General features: G+C 45.0%; 1 protein-coding gene across 21 annotated transcripts in view; it reads right to left on the bottom strand.

Moving 5' to 3' along the window:
• Positions 1–1729: 1729 nt before the first annotated feature.
• Positions 1730–22419, bottom strand: part of LOC139382795 (E3 ubiquitin-protein ligase TRIP12) — a 53819-nt gene continuing 33129 nt past the window's right edge. For all 21 annotated transcript variants that reach the window (XM_071126989.1, XM_071126994.1, XM_071126992.1 and 18 more), the window contains 24 exons: positions 21233–21461; positions 20979–21097; positions 20463–20667; positions 20249–20349; positions 17519–17693; positions 16668–16809; positions 16212–16403; positions 13961–14112; positions 13596–13753; positions 12403–12476; positions 12085–12284; positions 11715–11842; positions 9167–9318; positions 8561–8703; positions 5965–6121; positions 5650–5748; positions 5284–5398; positions 4851–5005; positions 4397–4561; positions 4103–4267; positions 3910–4023; positions 3704–3798; positions 3515–3618; positions 1730–3145 (listed from right to left, as the gene is read on the bottom strand). In XM_071126989.1, the coding sequence (XP_070983090.1) occupies positions 2949–3145; positions 3515–3618; positions 3704–3798; positions 3910–4023; positions 4103–4267; positions 4397–4561; positions 4851–5005; positions 5284–5398; positions 5650–5748; positions 5965–6121; positions 8561–8703; positions 9167–9318; positions 11715–11842; positions 12085–12284; positions 12403–12476; positions 13596–13753; positions 13961–14112; positions 16212–16403; positions 16668–16809; positions 17519–17693; positions 20249–20349; positions 20463–20667; positions 20979–21097; positions 21233–21461 (3536 nt within the window). In that variant the 3' untranslated portion in view covers positions 1730–2948. The remainder of the gene's footprint in view (positions 3146–3514; positions 3619–3703; positions 3799–3909; positions 4024–4102; positions 4268–4396; positions 4562–4850; positions 5006–5283; positions 5399–5649; positions 5749–5964; positions 6122–8560; positions 8704–9166; positions 9319–11714; positions 11843–12084; positions 12285–12402; positions 12477–13595; positions 13754–13960; positions 14113–16211; positions 16404–16667; positions 16810–17518; positions 17694–20248; positions 20350–20462; positions 20668–20978; positions 21098–21232; positions 21462–22419) is intronic.

Genomic DNA, 22419 nt, shown 5'->3' with positions numbered 1-22419 from the left:
GCGTCGTCCGGGTTAGGGAGGGCTTGGCCGGTAGGGATGTCCTTGTCTCATCGCGCACCAGCGACTCCTGTGGCGGGCCGGGCGCAGTGCGCGCTAACCAAGGTTGCCAGGTGCACGGTGTTTCCTCTGACACATTGGTGCTGCTGGCTTCCGGGTTGGATGCGCGCTGTGTTAAGAAGCAGTGCGGCTTGGTTGGATTGTGTATCGGAGGACGCATGACTTTCAACCTTCGTCTCTCCCGAGCCCGTACGGGAGTTGTAGCGATGAGACAAGATAGTAGCTACTAAAAAACAATTGGATACCACAAAATTGGGGAGAAAAAGGGGTAAAAAAAATTTATCATACATTGTGATTTTCTGGATTTAAAAATAAATTTGTCTGTCATAGTTGAAGTGTACCTATGATGAAAATTACATTTTAAGTGGGAAAACTTGTACAATTGGTGACTGACTAAAGACTTTTTTGCCCCACTGTAGTCTTGCTAGTGTTATTTTACTGCTGTTCTTTAATTACTTTGGACTTTTATTTTTTAACTGCATTGTTGGTTAGTGGATTGTAAGTAAGCATTTCACTCTAGGTCTACCTACACCAGTTGTATTCGGCGCATGTGACTAATCAAATTTGATTTGACAAAGACATTTCTTCTACATTATCTCCTTTTCGTAAGAATATATGCCAAACTTAAGGCAGAGTTGAGTTGTGCGCTGCATGTGAAACTGGGGGCACACAGCAGTGAACCCTATACGCCTTTGCAGCATCTCCAAACCCCCACTACCCAGTTACCCCTCCCCCAAAAAAATGTAACTGCAGTCAACTATGGTATTTGATCAGAGTAATTGCAGTTAACCTGCACTGCAGTAAACATTTATTTTGGATGCAATATTTGCAGCATACTGCACTCTACCTAGTTATTTTATGTTACCTTTCAGTTAAGAACAAATTCCTATTGACAATGAGGGCCTACCGGGGAACAGTGGGTTAACTGCCTTGTTCAGGGGCAGAACGATCCAGCAACTTTTTGGTTACTGTCCCAACGCTCTGACCACTAGTCTACCTGCCGCCCCAGTTATGCAACAGTGTTCTGCACGCTGACTGCAATCCTTTTTTATAAGGGAAGATGTTAAACAGCCTCCTTGGGTAGGAAAGGAAAATAAATTCCGCCAGAGATGACATTCAAGACCACCTCTCTGCCTGTCCCCTAGCATCTCCCTGGCCGTGACCCTACTCTGAGGGTGTCTCAGGCAAAGTTGAGATAACAAAAAATGCATTTCCAATTCACACTATTAGTATAACCTTTTACATATATAAAATAGGACAAATATAGGTGCCACCAAACTATACTGTATATCTCAATTGTCATGACCAAATCCATATCCCTCTCAGAACATTAACAATGGTTAAAAAAAAGAGGGATGAGTTCTTTAGAATGACTCGGTCCTTTCAAAGTAAATTGTGGTGTTTACTTCATCCACGCAGTTGATACATAAGGGCTTTGTCCACCAGTCACAGAAACATCAATCCTTCAAGTACTACTCTTAATAAACCATGACATCTAAATTGGTAGGGTCTGTGGTAATCAGCTGCTCATATAAAATATATAATCAGACATGTTATGAATCAAGCAACTCCTACTCCCATTGATCCCCTCTAGGATTATACCCGTCAGTCAAAACAACAGAATGGAGGATAAAAACAAACAGGAGGATGGATTAAATAAAGACAACACAGATGAGTCAAACAGTTACTTTATTTTATGTTCAGGTAAAAACATGAACCTGATGCAGTAAATTATTGCAGATCTTAGAAACCAGCACATGAACGATCAGGCCAGGAGAGCAGAGTGGGGCCCTCCCCTGGCCACAGACTGCAGGTGCACACCACGGTTTGTTCCAAGCCAGCAGCCAAAAAAATTAACTACAGCAAGAAAAAAAAATTGAAAATTAAAAAAGGTAAAGCAGACATCCACCTCAAACCGGGCGTCAAACTGCATATAAACTCTTATTCCATAAATGAACTTGAAATGCTTTCTGGCCATGAAATGAGTCCAGCCAAATGTGTGCTCTCGGCTACAACAGGGATTGGGGGTGGCGGCTCGGCGCAAGGCCCAGACAATCAGTCTTCCCAGAGGGCACTCCCTCAGGGTCCAGCTGAGACACACTACTACTCCATCAAAGTGAGGGCAAAAATAAAAGTCCAACACATTGGATAACTCTTATAACGTTTGAGCTGAAGCTCTGTAATTGTAGGCCAGAAAAACTATTTCAATTTAGGAAAAAAAAATAAAGAGTAGGTACTACGCTCTTATCACTACCCACAGTCAACCAACTGCAACTCTCGTTTCCAAAAAATGTATAAGCAAAAACACAGAGAGGGGGGAAAAGCAGAACCAAAATGCAACAAATTGGGGCCGTATAATACACGAGAACAGAATGCAAACAGACAAACTGAAGGGGAAAGGAGACACGAGAACAAAGAGCTATTCTATCAAATGTGTAGAATGAGCAAAGTCTGCAAATTTTTCTGTACAAATTATCTTTGGAGCTAAAGTGAACCTAGCTTGCTCAATGGACCTCCCCTCCCCACCACAGTGATGTCATTCACCACTCTGGAGAAGAAACATCCCTTTAAATATCACACAGCAATGCATTTAAAATGTCACCCACATTTTTTTTCTTTTTTCTTTTTAAACATTACTCAACTACTGATATAATTTTTTCGCAGTTTTATTTATTTTTTGTTCTGCGAGTCATGTAACGCCTTTGTAGGAGAGACAGGGGCAGCAAATATATATCAAGTCCTTTTTTAATTTCTGCAAGCTGCGTTCTCTAACAAGAAGGCTGTACACATTTTGCCTTGATGTAGGTGATTACAAAAAGAAAAAACTAGAAGGAAGTCATGATTACGTCGGTTTGCTGTAGAAGGCATTTTGAATGGGAGAGACCGCGAGATCAGGACAGGTGGAAGGACTGCTGGCCCTCTCGGGCCGCAATCAACAGTTTCTTGCGCATGATCTCGATGCTGGAGTAGTCGGGCAGCTTCAGGTAGTTGACGCAGGTCATTACCGAGGGCAGGAAGTCGTCCGGGTTCTCCGTTGACTCAAAAGTCTTCCGCACAATGGTCAGCGGCGGGTTCAGACTACGGAAACCTGGAGGAGAGGTTGCATGCTCAGAATCAGATCAAAACAGAGCCATGTTTGGATTTCGTCTGTCGACCTACTTAATATGCCTTTTGCCTCGTCCCATTCTCTGTCCTTGAGGTCTATGGTGTTCATGCCTATTTGTGTGGGTTTCCAGTAGGGTGAGCGGTGTCCCGTTCATTTCTTTACTAAGTGCATGAGGGCGCGACATGACTGCAGCCTAAGTTAAAATGCTCCGCAGTCAGAAAACATTGCACCCAAAGTATGGGCTTGTTCAATCCACAAAGTCAGAGAACGGGACCCACGCATCTTCGAGGCACAACAATTCTTCAAGTGTGTATGGTGAGTGAATGTGTGTAGGTGTCCCTGATCACTCACCTCCAACAGGCAGCCTGGGGCTTCCTGTGACAAACTGCAGGAAGAGTCTCTGCTGCTCTGCGTCAAAACTACTGAGCACATCAAACAGGAACCCAACAGCACGACTGTGGAGAGAAACAGACAACACATCAAACCACTGCACTCTGGCAAGTCCTAAACATGACACTCAATGTAGGTCTGGTCGCTGACCTGTCATGCGTGTAGCCGTGGTCAGGACGACAGCACTCCATCAGGGTCTTGACGTCCCAGGTCTCGGACTTGCTGCCACAAAGCAGCTGATCCAACTACAGGTGGATGGGAGAGCATAGAGGGGGTTAGCAACTTGACACCCTGAAGACAAACAGAACAGCGAAATAAATCATTGTTTCTTGGGATTAGCGATAAGCCGGACTCACCTCTTCAGGGTAGAAATACTGCAAGTGATGCAGGGGGAAGACCGACTCGAACCCTTCCCTGAAAGACTCAAACTGCCGGGACACGCCTTCGTTCATCGTCCAGTAGACCACCAGCTGTAGAGAGAAGAGGACCAACGGTCAGGTGGTGTGGAGAGTCTATATGTAGGAGCCCTGATGTGTGCGAGCTACCCACCCTGAGGTACTCCTCCAGGTTGTAGATGGTGACAGGGACATCCTTGCCCCCCTTCTTCAGCTCAATGTTGGGGAAACCAGGCAGGGTGAAGTCCAGGCCCAGGTCCTCCACAGAGCAGCCGTTCATGTTGAGACTCTCCAGAGCTTGCTGCAGGGTCTCCCTTGTCTAGGAGACACACATGGAGGAAACAGGCCTTTTATTAATATGGGGAACGTAACATGGAGGAGCATCGGCAATCTGATAGGGAGGGGCCATTAGCTGCGTCTGGGGAGGTTGTGTATATCGGGGACTGACCTGGGAGAGGTCCTGCTCCAGCCTCTTCTTCTGGCGGATGATATCCTCCAGGTGCTGGATGGACTTGGCCACGCCCGGGTCGATGTTGACCAGGTCGTGGGAGCTGATGGATGTCTCGTGCCGCAGCATCCACTTGTAGAAGGGCAGCCCCAGAGGCAGGTCCAGCTGGGAGGGAGTGGAGAGGAGACAGAGGCGTTAGTTCAGCAGAGGGCTCCCCACTGAGAGGTTCTGGTAAACGTAAAACTCTGCTTGAAAGGTGAAAGCATGTATGAGGGCTGTAGAAGAGGAGAGTTACATCACCCAACTTTATTCCTGCAAACCCAGCAAACAGGGCTTAAGTCAAGTAATGCAAGTGTTAAAAACCACTCCAAAAGGACTAAATAGAAGGTCTAGAAGCATTGGCATTGGAGACTACAGAGACTGGTCCAAGGTACAACAAAGTGGTACGGTTTACCAGTCTGAAGTCCATTATGGCCTTGGCCATCAGCTTGCCCAGGAAGCGGAACTTCATCTTGATTTTGGCGATGTGCGCCGGTTTGGTTGTCCTGCCGAAGGGAACGGCAAACAGCCCTCGGGAGCTGAACATGTACTTGGTCCCTTCTTGGCTTCCTGGGAGACAGAAAAATCAAGATAGTGGAGAGGAGAGGAGATTTAGGGAGAGGAAGAGATGTTCCAATGTGGGTGTCCCCTTCAGGAGCCCATATCTCAGCAAGATGTGACTAAACAGTTGTGGCATTTTGGAAAATTGTAGGAGAGCCTTTATATCTAAAATAAATCAAATTTCTGTACAGTAGTTTATTTGTTACAGAAATCACTACTAAAACATTTTTTAGGAGCTCCTATTTAGAGACAAATCTATTCCCCAGAGGGTTGGAGTAGAAAGTTACCTTTGGGGTTGGACAGGGTGACCTCCTCACCCCTCCACAGCCCAAGGTCGGCCCTCTGCAGCTCCTGGGAGACCAGGGCGTAGAACTCCAGGGTGGGACCCAGCCCTGTGCCCACCTGACAGAAGGATAGGGGGGAAGAAGGGAGAGAGCGAGGCCGAGTAAGAGGAGAGAGAAAAGGAAAAGAGGGAGGGAGAGAAAGAAAGAAAGAAAAGAGGGAAGAGATGAGCTTCTATCCAATAAGTCCAGGGCCATATTCAAAATGTAATCCCCCAAACGACACGGTATCTTACTTTTTATGAGAGGGACAAACTCAAAATGAAGGTGATTGAAGTGCTCTGAATGAGGGTGTGAATGCGTATACTGTACCTCGTTCTCATACTGGATCTCCAGCATGGCTCTGGAGCTGCCGAGGTCCTGCATCACTGACTCCGCCTGCTTCAGCAGCTCCTCACGGTTTATCGTTCGCTGGAGACCGAGGGGGACGAGCAGAAAGGAAGAGTTAGTGACAAGACAAACAGGAGTCGGCAGGATACAAAAAGCAGATGAACTGGCTGGATAATTGTAATTGGGGACATCCACTCTTCTTTGCTATACTTGAACCTATTCCAGAAAGGCATTTGAAATGCATGCATTGAGCGGATTGTGACATTACACCAACATCATTCTAACATTTTCAAACACCTTTTTCCTGTCGAGGCGGGGCGCCACGCGGCTGTCCTGAGAATCTGATTGGTTGATCTCGGGGTTGGTGTCGAGGAGGCGCTGCATGGCCCGGTCACGGTCAAACGCTGTTACATAGAAGAGCATCTGCCGTGTGTCGAACGGGAAGAAGAAGGGACTGGGGAGGAGGGAGAGTGAATGAAATAGTTGGTCAAAATACATGGCATATATATACATACACACACTGCCAGTTTATTAGGTACACCCATCTATACTGAACAAAAATAAACAACGCAACAGTGTTGGTCTCCTGTTCATAAGCTGAAAATAAATTTAAAAAACAAAAATTGCATCTGTATTCCCAGTCATGTGAAATCAATAGATTAGGGCCTAATGCATTTCTCAGTTGACTGATTTCCTTATATGAATTGTAACCCTTTGAAATTGCTGCATGTTGCCGTTATATTTTTTATTCAGTGTAGTACTGGGTCGGACCACCCATAGCCTCCAAAACTGCCTGAATTCTGCGGGGCATTCTACAAGGTGAAACGTTCTACAGAGATGTTGGTCCATGCTAATGTGATAGCATCATGCAGTTACAGCAGATTGGATGGCGATACATTCATGCTGCGCTCAGCCCGTTCCATCTCATCCTAAATTGGATTGAGGTCAGGGGACTGCACAGGCCACTCAAGAAAATTGAACTTGCTGTCATGTTACATGTTATTCCACTCCTCAATTGTCCAGTGTTGATGATCGCATGGCCACTGGAGCCGCTTCTCGTTTTTTTGCAGATAGGAGTGGAACCTGGTGTGGTCGTCTGCTGCGATAGCCCATCCGTGACAAGGATCTACGAGTTGTGCATTGTGAGATGCAGTTCTGCGCTGTTATTGGTCTGTTCGTGGCCCGCCTGTTTGCAAGATTCTTTCCCTCCTCCTTCTACGTCTCGCAACAGGTTTTCGCCCACAGGAATGCCACTGACAATGTTTTTTGTTTGTCGCACCATTCTCAGTAAACCCTAGACACTGACTTGTGTGTGAAAAGCCGAGGAGTGCGGGAGTTTGAGATATTGGATCGGCGCACCTGGCACAGGTCAGTCGCTTAGGTCACTCGTTTTGACCATTATAACGTTCAACCGAAACAAACTGAAAGCCTCTGACTCAGACCCCTTGACTTTTCCCACATTTTGTTATGTTACAGCCTTATTCTAAAATTGATTAAATCATTTTTTCCCTACAATCTTCACACAATACCCCATAATGACAAAGCAAAAACAGGCTTAACAATTTTAGCAAATGTATTAAAAATTACAAACTGAAATATTACATCTCCAGGGATGTTCAATCGGGTTCAAGTCCGGGCTCTGGTTGGGCCACTCAAGAACATTCAGAGACTTGTCGCTGTCCTGTAGGAAGGTGAACTTTCGCCCCAGTCTGAGCACTCTGGAGCAGGTTTTCATCAAGGATCTCTGTACTTTGCTCCGTTCATCTTTCCCTCGATCCTGACTAGTCTCCCAGTCCATGTTGCTGAAAAACATCCACACAGCACGATGCTGCCACCATCATGCTTCACTGTAGGGATGTTGCCAGATTTCCTCCAGACATTCCGCTTGGCATTCAGGTCAAAGAGTTGAATCTTGGTTTCATAAAAAAAAAGAGAATCTTGATTCTCATGGTCTGACAGTCTTTCAGGTGCCTTTTGGTTCCAAGCAGGCTGTCATGTGCGTTTTACTGAGGAGTGGCTTCCATCTGGTCACTCAACCATAAAGGTGGTGGAGTACTTCAGAGATGTTATCCTTCTGGAAGGTTCTCCCATCCCCACAGAGAAACTCTGAAGTGCTGTCAGTGACCACTGGGTTCTTGGTCACCTCCCTGACTTAGGCCATTCTCCCCTGATTGCTCAGTTTGGCCGGCCAGCTCTAGGAATAGACTTGGTGGTTCCAAACTTCATCATTCTTAAATGGAAGGAGGCCACTGTGTTCTCAGGGCCCTTCAATGTTGTAGAAATATTTTGGAACCCTTCCCCAGATCTAAGCCTAGACATAATCCTGTCTCGGAGCTCTACATACAATTCCTTCGATATCATGGCTTGGTTTTTGCTCAGATATGCACTGTCAACTGTGGGACCTTATATAGACAGGTGTGTGCCTTTCCAAATCATGTCCAATCAATTGAATTTACCACTCCAAATCAAGTTGTACAAATATCAAGGAAGATCGTAAACAGGACACACTGGAGCTCAATTTCGAGTCTAATAGCAAAGGGTCTGAAAACTTAAAATGTGTAAAAAGTCAAGGGGTTCGAATACTTTCTGAATGCATTGTAGCTAGCCATGTGACTCAATCCGTCTTCGTGGAAGGTGTGTAGTACCTAATAAACTAGTGAGTGTGTGTGTACACACAGTTCCTTATGTGGGGGTTAATTTTGTGCCTATAAGAGAAAATTGGAATTTACTTCCTGATTTGAAATTGTCCCCAAGCCTGGTCTAGACATGCAGTTTGAGGACATTGCATTACTGAATACTAGGCCAGTAATGCCTAGTATTCAAAAGCTAGGCAGCTTTCTTTGTGTTCTGAATCAGTAGGTGTTATGAGCTGGAAAGTAGTCTGATGAGTTACCAGGTCTTCCCAAGCTCTGTGAGCCAGGTGGGGATGTTGCCGGTCATGATGACCAGAGGGTCCTGCAGCTGTCGGTTGGCCTTGGCTGTCAGCTTACTGTTGATGAACTCACTGGTGGGGATGATCTCCTTAGACACAGCATTCTGAAAAAAACAACAACCTCAGCCGACTGGAACTACAACAACGCAGTGCCTCTGCCCCTCTGATGCAAAGGGAGACAGACACAGGCTGCTAGGTATTGTTTGAAGATACAGTTATTTGGGGGCAACTGTGTGCACTAAGAGGGCTGTCTAGCTAGCAGACAGTTATAGTGATGGTACACTGTGTTTGACCCCCTATAAGCCCACAAAGACAACAAAGACATATTTAGCATTAAGTAGATCATGTATGATAGACAGCGGAATCTGTTGGAGGCAGACCTACAGGCTTGTGTCCCAAATTGCAATTTGTTCCCTACATGGTGGACTACTCTCTTGGACCTGGTCAAAAGTAGCGCACTACAAAAGGTTACAGGGTGCTATGTGGGATTCGACCAGTATGTTTGTCAGTTAGTGAAGTTTGAGCCAGTATCTGTGGGGTGGAGGGAGGATAGAACAGGCTACTCACGTCGTACAGGTAGAACCAGTAACTACTAATGGAGTGCAGCACCCTCAGCAGCAGGTTGACATCCAGAGACGGGTCGTCGAAGGTGATGCTCTCCGGGGGCTCTGACATGAGGTACATCTCCAAGGGGCTGGCCACGCTGGGACACACGCCGTCTGGGAGGGGAGAGACAGCAGGTCAGGTTCATATTCATTAGTGCACCCTTCCTGTTTCAGTCATTTTCTTACGTTTTGTGCCTAATGAATGTAATGACGCCCAGATATGTAGTAACTAAACTGACATGGTAAAATGTTCAGTATGAGATAAGGACATGAATGGTCAGATTTAGTGTAGGTGATGGAATGGTCAGATCTATGGCGTGCACTACTTTCAAAGTAATACGGTGTAGAGAAAAGGCTGACATTTGAGACTGAAAGCCCTTTGGCCCCTGGGGTTGGCGCAAAAGCACTTTGGGACAACTGCTGATGTAAAAATACATTTGATTAATTGATTAAACAGCCAATATCTGTGGGTTTGTGTTAACAGGTCATCTCAGGTCACATTCATTGATGGTAAAAAAAAATTAAAAAGCGTCAATTAACCATTCAATAAGCCCCGACCCCGAAATGTTGGGCATGCTGATGGATAGCAAGCGTAGACAGACACCTCAGACAAGCTCACGTTTCAAACACTTGGATGGCTATGGCAAAAAGAGTATAAAAAAAAAAAATGTTTAATTGGGCTCCCGAGTGGCGCAGCAGTCTAAGCCACTGTATCTCAGTGCAAGAGGCGTCACTTTAGTGCCTGGTTCGAACCCGGGCTGTATCACATACAGCCATGTTTGGGAGTCCCATAGGGCGGCTCACAATTGACCCAGCGTCGTCCGGGTTTGGCCGGAGAAGGCTGTCATTGTAAATAAGAAATTGTTCTTAACTGACTTGCCTAGTTAAATAAAATAAAAACATATTGCCTAAATAATTATGCACCAGGGCACATTCAACTATGATACATGAAATAGAGCTTGTTGGAAGTGTTTTTCAAATCCAAAATTATACTGTGGTTGTATTGTTAGAAACGTACGAGCCCATTCGAAAGAGCAGAAGTGAATCATCTTTTTTGCACCAATCTCCGACAGTGTAATTACGCAGATCAAAACTATATAGGACCAAAAGTGTTTATGGGTGATCTCTTCTTGAATATATAGTGGTTTCCTTTAATGTTTTCATTGCGCACAGACACTTTACCAGGTTTTTAAAGACAATGTTACATATAGGGTTAATATAAATGGTTATGCATGTTAGCTACATAAATTGGCTATATTAGAAATATAGTGCTCATCTGCTGTAGTCATTAGCAAACGATTTGATAGCACAACAAAAGTGTTTACCAAATTGTACAACACGGACAGTGCATTCAGAGCCATCCGGTGGCTAGCCATACTACAAACCTAATTTGACAGGTTCCGTGTAATGACCACAACATTGCAAAGAGTCTCCCCATTAGCAAGGAGTAGACTGTCGCATTTCATTGTGCATTAACTTCTAAAAGTCTAAGCCGTTGGGGGTGGGTGGGTTCTACTATGCTAACATATGGAATGGTTATAGCAAGGATCACATTTAGATATTCAATTTTGGTAACACTTGAAGTATAAAAAAAATATTTAATATTGAATCTGGCCTTTACTACTAGAGACCATAGAAACGCATTGAATAACATTCATAAATTGCCCCCCCCAAAAATTGTCAAGACGTTTTGAAGTGTCTCTCCTATATCTAGGAGATAAGAAAGCTCAGGAAAATGTGGTTATTGGGACATTTAACCCCTTACTTTAGTTGCCATAAAACTACCTTCATACATTTGTATGGGTTACCATTAGACAAGTTCCATGACACTTGTGGAAACGGAGAACATCTTTCCTCTACAGATGTTTTTTGTGAGAAGACCAATTTTTGGGATGTCTCATGGTCTGACAAGCATCGCTGTAGATCGGCCACCGCAGATACAGAAGGTCGACATAGACAGACGCGGTGGATAGAGACGCAGCCCATGCCAAAAAACATCTAGCTTAAACTGACAAATTATGTTACTTAGATTCACGCAAGGGTGCGTCAATAGAGACTTAAGGATTAAAAACAGTTTGAGATCATTGTGAGTGGTTTTCTCCAGTGGTCTGAAAGGGGAATTGGGCTTCTCGCGAAAACGTTGACCGAGGTTGCAACAGTACCAAGGTGTGGCAGGGCTTTGCGAAAGGTCCATTAACTTGTTTCAAGCAGGAGAAGCAGGTCAGATCAAATCTTATTAGTCACATGTGCCGAATACAACAAGTGTAGTAGACCTTAGTGAAATGCTGAATACAACCGAATACAACAGACCTTACAGTGAAATGCTTACTTACGAGCCCCTAACCAACAATGCAGTTTTAAAAAATGACTTCCTCCCCACTGTAAATAGTACATTAGAGTTCCACTACAAAATAAACAAGCAGAACTGGTCCTTCTCAGTCTCCAGGCCAGTAGACAACAGACACCCACCCCACCAGTCTAGGCCCAGAAGGGGTGGTGGTGGTTCCTACCGTGCCACAGCTCGTCCTGTTTCTTAGCGTTGCGGGGTGAGGTCTTGGTGGGGGCGGTCTGTGCCCGGCCCCTCTTACCTCCCACCGCATCCTTAGTACCATCCTCATCATCCCTCACTGGCTTATACCTGATGGGATAGAGTGTGTGTGTAAATCATCACGGGGAAAGTGACTACATCACCATGTCAGTTAGTTGCATTCGTTCACCAACTCAGCCGCCTATAGACCTGTGTGTGACGCATCACCGGGAAGGTGGCTACACTGCACAAGCCTAACAGCCACCCACTACAAAAATCAGTCCTTTGTGTTTTTTAACCAGTCCAGCCTATAGAGACTGGTGTGTGTGGCCATCCAGCATAAAAGGGGATACCATATGGTGTGGGTTTTGGTCCAGATGCCAGCCCGCCCGAGCGGGTTGGCCTCGTCGTCCGTGGACTCTCTCTCCTCCTCGGACTGCAGGCTGAACTGCCGCACTGCCTGGTACACCGTCATGTTGTAGGGCAGCAGGTGGTCGCCGATGTAGAATTGTAGCCGGTGACGCACGCTGCCAGAGTTCAGGAACTGGGCCGCCTGTACCAGGATAGACGGTCAAGTTAGGGTTGGAGGTAACAGAATAAGTTATGGGTGGGTGGGGGAGAGATATCATCCAATATTGAGAGTATTTTGCAAGGACATTGTAGCCACGTACCAACGATTCGTCAATTTCATCGTCTGAACCATCATCGTCACTGTCCTCATCCTCCTCTCTGATTCGTCCGTAACCTTTAGAGATAAAAAGTCCCATTGAGCACGTCAGCATGTTACCCATTAATGTCAGCAATGCAAGGAAACATTATATTCTGCCAACAGAAAAGGAAGAACAGAAATACTCTGGGAAGGAACTTGAGAAAGCGGCCCAGCTGGGTGAAGATCATTTGTGGGTGACCTATGTCCTTACGGAGTGAAAGGGCTTAACTTCTTAAGGTATAGGGGGCAGCATTTTCACTTTTGGATAAATAGCATGCCCAATTTCAACTTCCTGCTACTCATGCCAAGAATATAAGATATGCATATTATTAGTAGATTTGGATAGAAAACACTGAAGTTTCTAAAACTGTTTGAATCATGTCTGTGAGTATAACAGAACTTATGTAGCAGGCAAAATCCCGACGACTAACCGTTCAGATTTTTTTTGTTTTTTGAAGTCTGTCTGTTCAGTGGGTCTCATTGGGAAACGGTATTTCTTAGGAACTTGTTATCAGTTCCTACCACTTCCACTGGATGTCACCAGTCTTTGGAATTTGGTTGAGGTTATTCCTTTGTGCAATAAAGAAGTACGGCCATCTAGGAAATGGGTAACACTGTTGAGAGTTGCGCAAGACTTGAAAAGTAGCGTTAGTTTCCTCTCGTCCTCTATTGAAAACAGATAGACCGGTCTTCAATTTGATCGATTATTAACGTTCAAAAATACCTAGTTGTATTACAAAAGTAGTTTGAAATGTTATGGCAAAGTTTACAGGCAACTTTTGAGATATTGTGTAGTGACGTTGCGCTATTGGGAAGTTGTTTTTTTCTGGTTTATTTATGCGTTTTGTGTAGCGTCTGCAGGGTTGAAATATGCTACTCTTTGTTTACTGTTGTGCTATCATCAGATTATAGCTTCTTATGCTTTCGCCAAAAAACCTTTTTAAAATCTGACATGTTGGCTGGACTCGCAACGAGCTACACTCACAACGTGTAGCTTTAATTTAGTATCTTACATGTGTGATTTAATGAAAGTTTGATTTTATCATTTTATTTGAATTTGCATTTTCCCTGGCTTTTGGCCAAGTGGGACGCAAGCGTCCCCTATACCATAAGAAGTCAGTAACTCAATGCAAAGTGAGAGTTCGCAGTGCTTACCTCGGACAACCAGGTAACGTTCAATTGCCTGTACCAAGGCCAGGGGATCAATCTTCACCGGGCCCCCCTTCCACTGCTTCACATTGGTACAGTCCGGGTGCCTCTGCAGCTGACACTTGAGTTGGTGTGTGTTGAAGAACTTCAGGGCCTGAGACCCTCTGAAGGAGAGACGCACACACAATCACAATGATACAGAGGTGAATACTGGAAAGTCCCCTTCACCTATACCCATATTGACTTCAATAGGGCCAATTGGCATCACACATTAATAAATGGACAAGTGAATGACTGACATTAAAAGAGAATGTTTGTGGAACAAAAGGAAGAAATTGAAGGAAGAGCTGGGACAAGGTAAATTAACTAACCTGCTTCCATTGCCGTTGCCACTGGGGAAGTCGTGCACCTTGACAGGAAACTGCTCCATCTGGCTTAGGCAGTTGTTCATCTTGTGCACCAGTGACAGCAGGGGTCCGTTCTCAGACGGCTCCAGGCGGCCTGCCGGCTCCATCCCCGGGATCTGGAAGGGCAAAACACAGCAGGGACACGCTTCAAACATGCAAAGACTAGGGTCGCATTCATTACGGCACACCGTATAAACATATTTTGCAACAGAAAATGAAAATAAGCATATATTATTGGACAAGTTTAGGTAGTTCCTCCCTTTGTCAGGTCTATTCCATTTGTTTCCTAGCAGCTATAACCATTGTTGAACTCCGCCGTTGTGTAAAAAAAAAAAAAAAGAAAAAAAAAAAGCTGACAAAAGCATGGTTTAGCAGTCAATTGTGTCGCTGTGTTTAGTGTTCAAATGTTTCTGGTACTAAACCATGAAAAGGAAAAACCCAAGGAGGCCGAGACACAAAAATAACACACTTAATTTAACCCATGCTTGAAAGAAATTCAAATTCTTTAAAATCCATACAAAGATCTAATTTGTGAGCACAAATTTGTTTACATCCCTGTTAGAGACAATTTCTCCTTTGCCAAGATAATCCATCCACCTGACAGGTATGGCATATCAAGGAGCCGATTAAACAGCACGGCCATTACACAGGTGCACCTTGTGCTGGGGAAACTAAAAGGCCACAAAATAAATGTGCAGTTTTATCACAACACAATGCCACTAATGTCTCAAGTTGAGGGAGTGTGCAATTGGCATTCTGACTGCAGGAATGTCCACCAGAGCTATTGTCTGAGAAATGAACATTAATTTCTCTACCATAAGCCACCTCCAACATTGTTTTAGAGAATTTGGCAGTATGTCCAACCGGTCTCATAACCGCAGACCACGTGTATGGCGTCGTGTGGGCAGGCGGTTACCGTGACGAGATCCTGAGGCCCATTATTGTGCCACTCATCCGCCGCCATCACCTTATGTTTCAGCCTGATAATGCATAGCCCCATGTCGGAAGGATCTGTACACAATTCCTGTAAGCTGAAAATGTCCCAGTTCTCCCACGGCCTGCAAACCCAGACATGTCACCCACTGAGCAGGTTTGGGATGCCCTGGATCGAAGTGTACGACAATATGTTCCAGTTCCCGACATATATCCAGCAACTTCAGACAGCCAGTGAAGAGGAGTGGGACAGCATTCCACAGCCTGATCAACTATATGCGAAGGAGATGTGTTGCGATCCACTCCCCTACTTTTTTTTAAGGTATCTGTGACCAACAGACGCATATCTGTATTCCCGGTCATGTGAAATCCATAGATAATGCCTTATGAATGGATTTCAATTGAATGATTTTCTTATATGAACTGTAACTCAGTAAAATCTTTGAAATTATAGCATGTTGCCTTTATATTTTTTGTTCGGTATGAATAAAAAAGGAGCATACGCTTCAGCCTTCATCTGCGCTGTACAAACAAATGAAGGAGACATGTACTTAAGACACCTGCTGTGAGTAACTGGAGCAAGCAGCTATAGTTAATTTGATAATGGCGAATAGGAAGTCAATGTATAATAACAGGGAATATGTAGAAGACATTTTTTTTTTTTGACAATTTAAACGTCTCACAATAAAATAAATGAAAGACAACGTCTAGGCCAGTGTTTCCCCAACTCCAGTCCCTCCAACATGTTTGTTGTAGCCTCTGAGAAAAACACCCGACTCAACTTGTCAACTAATCATCAAGACATCAATGAGTTGAATCATGGGTTTTTGTCCGGGGCTACAACAAAAATGTGTGCTGTTGTGGGTACTTGAGGACCCGAGCTGGGAAACACTGGTCTAGGCTACATAACAATATAATAAGCAATAGATGCAATACTCAAGTAGGTCACAAAACTCAGAGGCCGGGGCGTTGTTGAGTGAGTACCTTTTGAAGTCTAGATATTTTTACTCCTACACACCAGCCGCCATTCATTCTAGCCTGAGCGCAAACCCTCATACTGCCTTAATACTGTATTTAGAGCCATGAGTTGTATAGCCAATAACTAGGGCCTTGAGCTCCAGTCTCTGTCTACATGGACTAAAAGACTGGAGTTGGCTCCCTTGTCAGTCACTGGATGCTGAGAAAGGATGAAAGTCTTCATCTGGCGAAAGACGAGCTTCTGACCAGAGAAATAGAATCTTATTCAAGTTCTGTGCATCTGCCCAGCCGAACACAGACTTACCGGGCAGCCGTAGAAGACGTGCAGGAACCTCTTGAGGCGAACGTCACGGCTGACCAGGTCACGGTCACTGCTGGAGGTCAGGTAGAGCAGCAGCTGCTTGACCAGGCCGCTATGCTGGATCTCGAACGACGACACGTCCGACTCTGACACGATGCTGCAGATCTCCACGAGGCACTCCACACCACCGTCCATCTGGGGGGGGGGTGACAACAGTCAGGAATGTTATCTTCATATCCCAAGTCACTCACTACCATACCTTAATTACCTTGGAATTAGCTAGCAGTGTGGATGGTACAGGGTACTATCAAAACTGCACAGCAAAACAAACTGATTTTGCAAATTAGTATTAGCGAACAGGGTCGGCAAAGCAGACTCCAAAATGGCAACTAATGAGTATGTATTTATTGTCAAAGTGTGCAAAACTACAACACAGAAGACTATTGTGGAGTACAGTACCTGCAGGCTGAGCTGTTCCGTGGCGGTGCAGAGTCTCTGGAGTACATTCAGTGCGGGGTTGCTGCCATCAATTTTTTCAGTGTTGAAGTAGCGAGCCACAAACTTACAGGCCTGCTCTTTGATCCAGGCCTTGATCTTGTCCCTGTGTGGGGCGAGGGGGGCTATCATTATCATCACCACCACCACCAAGGTTGTCTGAAGATATTACTAGCTGTCAAATCAAATATTACTAGCTGTCAAAACCTCCAGTCCTTAATTTCATAAGTCCCTCTCAAAAACCATTGGAGGAGGTTGTCCGAGGGGAGAGAACTTGGATCCAGGAGTAATTGAAGGCACGATCAATTAAACCAGGGGTACCAGATCCGGCCCGCGAACCCATGCAATTTTAAGTGCGGCTCTCAGGACCTCGGGTAATGCCGAATGCAGGGCAAAATTTGGATTGAACACTTGCTACATTACGTGACAGTTTTTACTGAAAGACACCTTCCCCAAAATGTTCAATGTTCTTGAACAGACTGAAGTACGTTTGCTCTGTGTGGTGGGGTGTAGCTTGAAGCAATGAGTGACTAATTTAAAACAAGGGCAGCGGTGCATTTTGAATCCTCATATTTACACAACCCAACACCTCCACGATTTTCAACTGATCTTTCAGAACGCCGTATCTGTTTAAATGAACGTGTCACACAATTTTTTGAATGAACGCAGCCCTAATAACATTCTGAGCGAGCTAATGATATCACCAACACAACTATTATAAATCGCCACAATTACCAACTTTATCATCAGTACTACCAACACTGCTATAAAAGCAACACTTGTCATCACCACCACAACATTAGTCTTCGTCTTACCTGTTGTTGGAGACTGAGTCCTTGGGAGTGGCGCGTGCCATGCCGCTCACCCCGGCCGTGCGAGAGGGCTCAGAGTTGGTGCTGTTGGTCTGGGCGCCCAGCTTGCCCCAGGTCTTGGGGTTCAGACTGGCCAAGAAGGAGGATTTGGGGGACTGAGTAGTGGTAGGACTCTTGGCTGTAGAAACAGGAAAATGGTTAGTCACAGGATGAAACATGACAAAGTCTGTCTCAAATGATACCCTATACTTCAGCGTTTCCCAAACTGGGTCCTGGGGACCCCAAGGGGGTGAACGTTTTGGTATTTGCCCTAGCACTAGACAGCTGATTCAAATAATCAAAGCTTGATGATTAGTCAATTATATGAATCCGCTGTGTAGAGCAAAAAACAAAACCTGCACCCCTTGGGGTGGCCAGGACCAAGTTTGGGAAACGCTGCTACAGTAGTTAGAAATAGTCAGAGTCTAGTCACGATTCATTTATTTATTTTGGGTAAAGAAAATCACAAGGAGTCAGTTTGCATTCTGCATAAATGTCTGTCTCGACAGATATACCAGGAGTCCAGGCACAAAGAGGCATAGAGACCAACGATGCCACATGTCGAGTTGCTCTTGCACTTAGTAATGAACAGTCACGCCAGAGTAGCGACTGGCTGCAGATAACAAAATTCACCACTGTATGTTGATTTGAATGAATGCAAAACAATGTCATAGTAAAAAACCTACACGTTTATATTACTGAACAAAAACATAACGCAAAGTGCAACTATTTCACCAAGTTACAGTTCATATAAAAGAAATGAGTCAATTGAAATAAATTCATTGGGCCATAATCTTTGAAATTCACATGCTGGGCAAGGGTGCAGCAATGGGTGGGCTTAGGAGGGCATAGGGCCACCCACTGGGGAGCCAGGGACAGCCAATCAGAATGAGTTTCTCTCCACAAAAGGGCTTTATTACAGACTGTAATACTCCTCAGCACCCCCTCAGATGATTCCGCAGGTGAAGAAGCCGGATGTGGAAGTCATGGGCAGGTGTGGTTACACGTGGTCTGCAGTTGCAAGGCTGGTTGGATGTACTGCCAGTCTCTAAAACGATGTTGGAGGTGGCTTATGGTAGAGAAATTAATACGAAATTCTCTAGACACAGCTCTGGTGGACATTCCTGTAGTCAGCATGCTAATTGCACACTCCCTCAAAACATCTGTGGTATTGTGTTGTGACAACTGCACATTTTAGAGTGGCCGTTTATTGTCCCCAGCACAAGGTCCACCTGTGTAATGATCATGCTGTTTAATCAGCTTCTTGATATGGCACACTTGTCAGGTTGATGAATTATCTTGGCAAAGGACAAATGTTCACGAACAGAGATGTAAACAAATTTGTGCTCAATTTGAGAGAAATAAGCTTTTTATTTTTTCTGGGATCTTTTATTTCAGCTCATGAAACATGGGACCAACACTTTACATGTTGCGTTTATATTTGGGTTCAGTACAAACACTATATATTACAAAAGAAAGTATGTGGACACCCCTTCAAATTAGTGTATTTGGCCATTTCAGCCATAGCTGTTGCTAACAGGTGTATAACATTGAGCACAGAGCCTTGCAATCTCCATAGACAAACATTGGCAGTAGAATGGCCTTACTGAAGAGCTCAGAAACTTTCAACGTGGCACCGTTTACTCGTCAAACTTCTGCCCTGCTAGAGCAGCTACCCAGTCAACTGTAAGTGCTATTATTGTAAAGTGTAAATGTCTAGGAGTAACAACAGCTCAGCTGCGAAGTGGTAGGCCACGCAAGCTCACAAAACGGGTGCTGAAGCGCGTAAAAATAGTCTGTCCTCGGTTGCAAACGGTCTTTGGAAGCAATGTCAGCACAAGAAGTGTTCGTCTGGAGCTTCATGAAATGGGTTTCCATGGCCGAGCAGCCGCACAGAAGCCTAAGATCACAATGCCCTATGCCAAGCGTCGGCTGGAGTGGCGTAAAGCTCGCCGCCATTAGATTCAGGAGTAGTGGAAATGCGTTCTCTGGAGTGATGAATCCCACTTCACCATCTGGCAGGGTGACGGACCAATCTGGGTTTGGTGGATGCAAGGAGAACACTACCTGCCCCAATGCCTAGTGCCAACTGTAAAGCTTGGTGGAGGAGGAAATGGTCTGGGGCCTGTTTTTCCTGGTACGGGCTAGGCCCCATAGCTCCAGTAAATAGAAATCTTAACGCTACAGCATACAATGACATTCTAGACGATTCTGTTCTTCCAACTTTGTGGAAGGCCCTTTCCTGTTTCAGCATGACAATGCCCCCATGCACAAAGCAAGGTCCATACAGGTTAATACTTGACTGGCCTGCACAGAGCCCTGACATCAACCCCATCAAAGACCTTTGGGATGAATTGGAACGCCGAATGTGAGCCAGGCCTAATCGGCCAACATCAGTGCTCGACCTCACCAATGCTCGTGGCTGAATGGAAGCTAGTCCCCCCAGCTATGTTCCAACATCTAGCGGGACGCCTTCCCAAAAGAGCAGAGGCTGTTATAGGAGCAAAGGGGGGACCAACTCCACATTAACGCCCATGATTTTAGAATGAGATATTCAGGTGTCCACATACTTTTGGTCAAGGAATTTTACCTTTAGTGCTACAAATGTATCATTGACACTTAGCTTTAGTGTCACCTGTGAGAACCATTGGCATCCGGTCTTAAAGATTGTAGGAGAGTTCCAATAACAATTACCCTGATTGTCTACTTTGTCATCATCCCTGGGAGGAGAGTACTTGGGCCTTCTGGGCCCTCTCTTAGGCAGACGTTTTCTCTTCAGCACATCACTTAACCGCCTAGGAGAGAGGAACAGATTAATGTTGTTCTATGAAGGAGAGTTTACTTCTGTGTGGTATATCTGACCCATCATACGTGCACATTCAAATGTATTTAGTACTCGTGTTCTCACCCCTGTGGACTGAGGTCTAGTGAGTCGTCCATGCTGTGCTGGAAGCTAGGCGAGCCCAGGTCTGGGGTGGCGTTGGAGGCCGCCGTAGTGGTCGCAGTGCTGATGGTGGTGGTACACAGGCTAGCTGTGCCGCTGGTGCACGCCTTTGGGGGACTGGTAAGGAAGGCCTCTGACTCAGCCAGGTTCTTCACCTGGTGCATAACACCTGGACAGGGGAGGGCAGATGGAATACATTGAAAATCCTCTTTACCCCGATTCTCTGAATTTTGATTCAATAAATCAGGGAAAATCTGACATTTAGCTGGATAAACAGCCTTCTGTGGTCCATGACAAGGTACATTACGGTGTGACATCAATTTTCTGACTTTTCTAAAATACATTGAAGCTCAAATAGCAGTTGAGGATCCATCATAACAGGTCATCTCCTGGTGCTAGAAAAGAGCTGTGTTTCAGCTGTTTTTTTGGATCATTACAGGTCAGCTGCTCTGGGGAGGAGACACAGACAGGATCCATTACCTTCTCTTCTGAAGAAGACACTGAATACGTCGGGCAGCTTCTGCATGAGGATCTCGGCCATCTGCAGAGAGCCAACTACAATCTTCAGGTCTTGGCTGGACAGCATGGAGGCAATGTGACTGGGAGAAGGAAAAAGACAAATACTGAGGTTCAGGTGTAGTGTAAAGACACATGCTGTACTGGCTATTGCTTTTTGTCCAAGGAGGCAGACATCTTGACTCAAGAGCACACCAAGGTTGAGAGCAAAAGTTCACCTGGACACAGCGTGGTTTCTCAGCACGTCCTTGAGGAGCTCGGCATCGGCGAAGAAGATGATCCTGAGGATGGCTCGGAGGCACTTATGTCTGACGGCTGGGCCGGCCGACGAGCTGTACACCTCGTACAGCACCCCGAACAGGGTCTTGATGAAGCACTTGGCCAGCTCAGGGTCCTCCTTCATCAGCTGGGCCCGTGCATCCTCCCGTCTCACCTCCTGGTGACCCCCTGGGGGACAGGCAGAGGAACACTCATGTAAGATTTTATAGTTCTTTTGACTCAAAAAGGAGAAATTGGATTCCATCAGCTAGTGCAGAATAAAAACAAAGTAGCCTGTTCAATTTCACAAAAGTTTACAAAGAGATGCTTTAACTTCTTGAGTGTAGGGGGCAGGATTTTCATTTTTGGCAAAAAAAACTTACCCATTTGAAACTGCCTATTTCTCAGGCCCAGAAACTAGAATATGCATATAATTGTCATATTAGGATAGAAAACACTAAAAGTTTCCAAAACTGTCAAAATATTGTCTGTGAGTATAACAGAACCTGATGAAAACCAAACAAGGAAGTGGCTTCTATTTTGAAAGCTCCATGTTCCATAGCCTGCCTTCGCTCCATTTAAAGGGATTTCAACCAGATTCCTTTTCCTATCGCTTCCTCAAGGTGTCAGTCTTAAGACAGTTTCAGGCTTTATTTTTGTAAAATGAGCGAGAAAGATAACATCGCGTCAGTGGATAGCTGGGTTTTCACATGAGTTTTGCTTGCGCAACAGAGTGGGGCAGCCATTGTCTCTCCCTCTCCTATTGAAAAAGCGACAGTCCCGGTTGATATATTATCGATTATATATTTTAAAAACAACCTGAGGATTGATTATAAAAAACGTTTGACAGGTTTCTGTGGACATTACGGATATTATTTGGAATTTTCATCTACGATGTCGTGACCGCTCGAGCCTGTGGATTTCTGAACATAACGCGCCAAACAAATGGAGGTATTTTGGATATAAAAATAATCTTTATGGAACAAAAGGAACATTTATTGTGGAACAGAGTCTCGTGAGTGAAAACATCTGAAGATAATCACAGGTAAGCGATTTAATCTATTGCTTTTCTGACTTTCGTGATCAATCTACTTGGCTGCTAGGTGTTTGTAATATTTGTCTACTGAGAGAGAGGTTCTTACATAAA

Source organism: Oncorhynchus clarkii, chromosome 24, assembly GCF_045791955.1.
Source record: "Oncorhynchus clarkii lewisi isolate Uvic-CL-2024 chromosome 24, UVic_Ocla_1.0, whole genome shotgun sequence".
Taxonomy (NCBI): Eukaryota; Metazoa; Chordata; class Actinopteri; order Salmoniformes; family Salmonidae; genus Oncorhynchus; species Oncorhynchus clarkii.
This window is presented reverse-complemented; position numbering and strand designations above follow the sequence as displayed.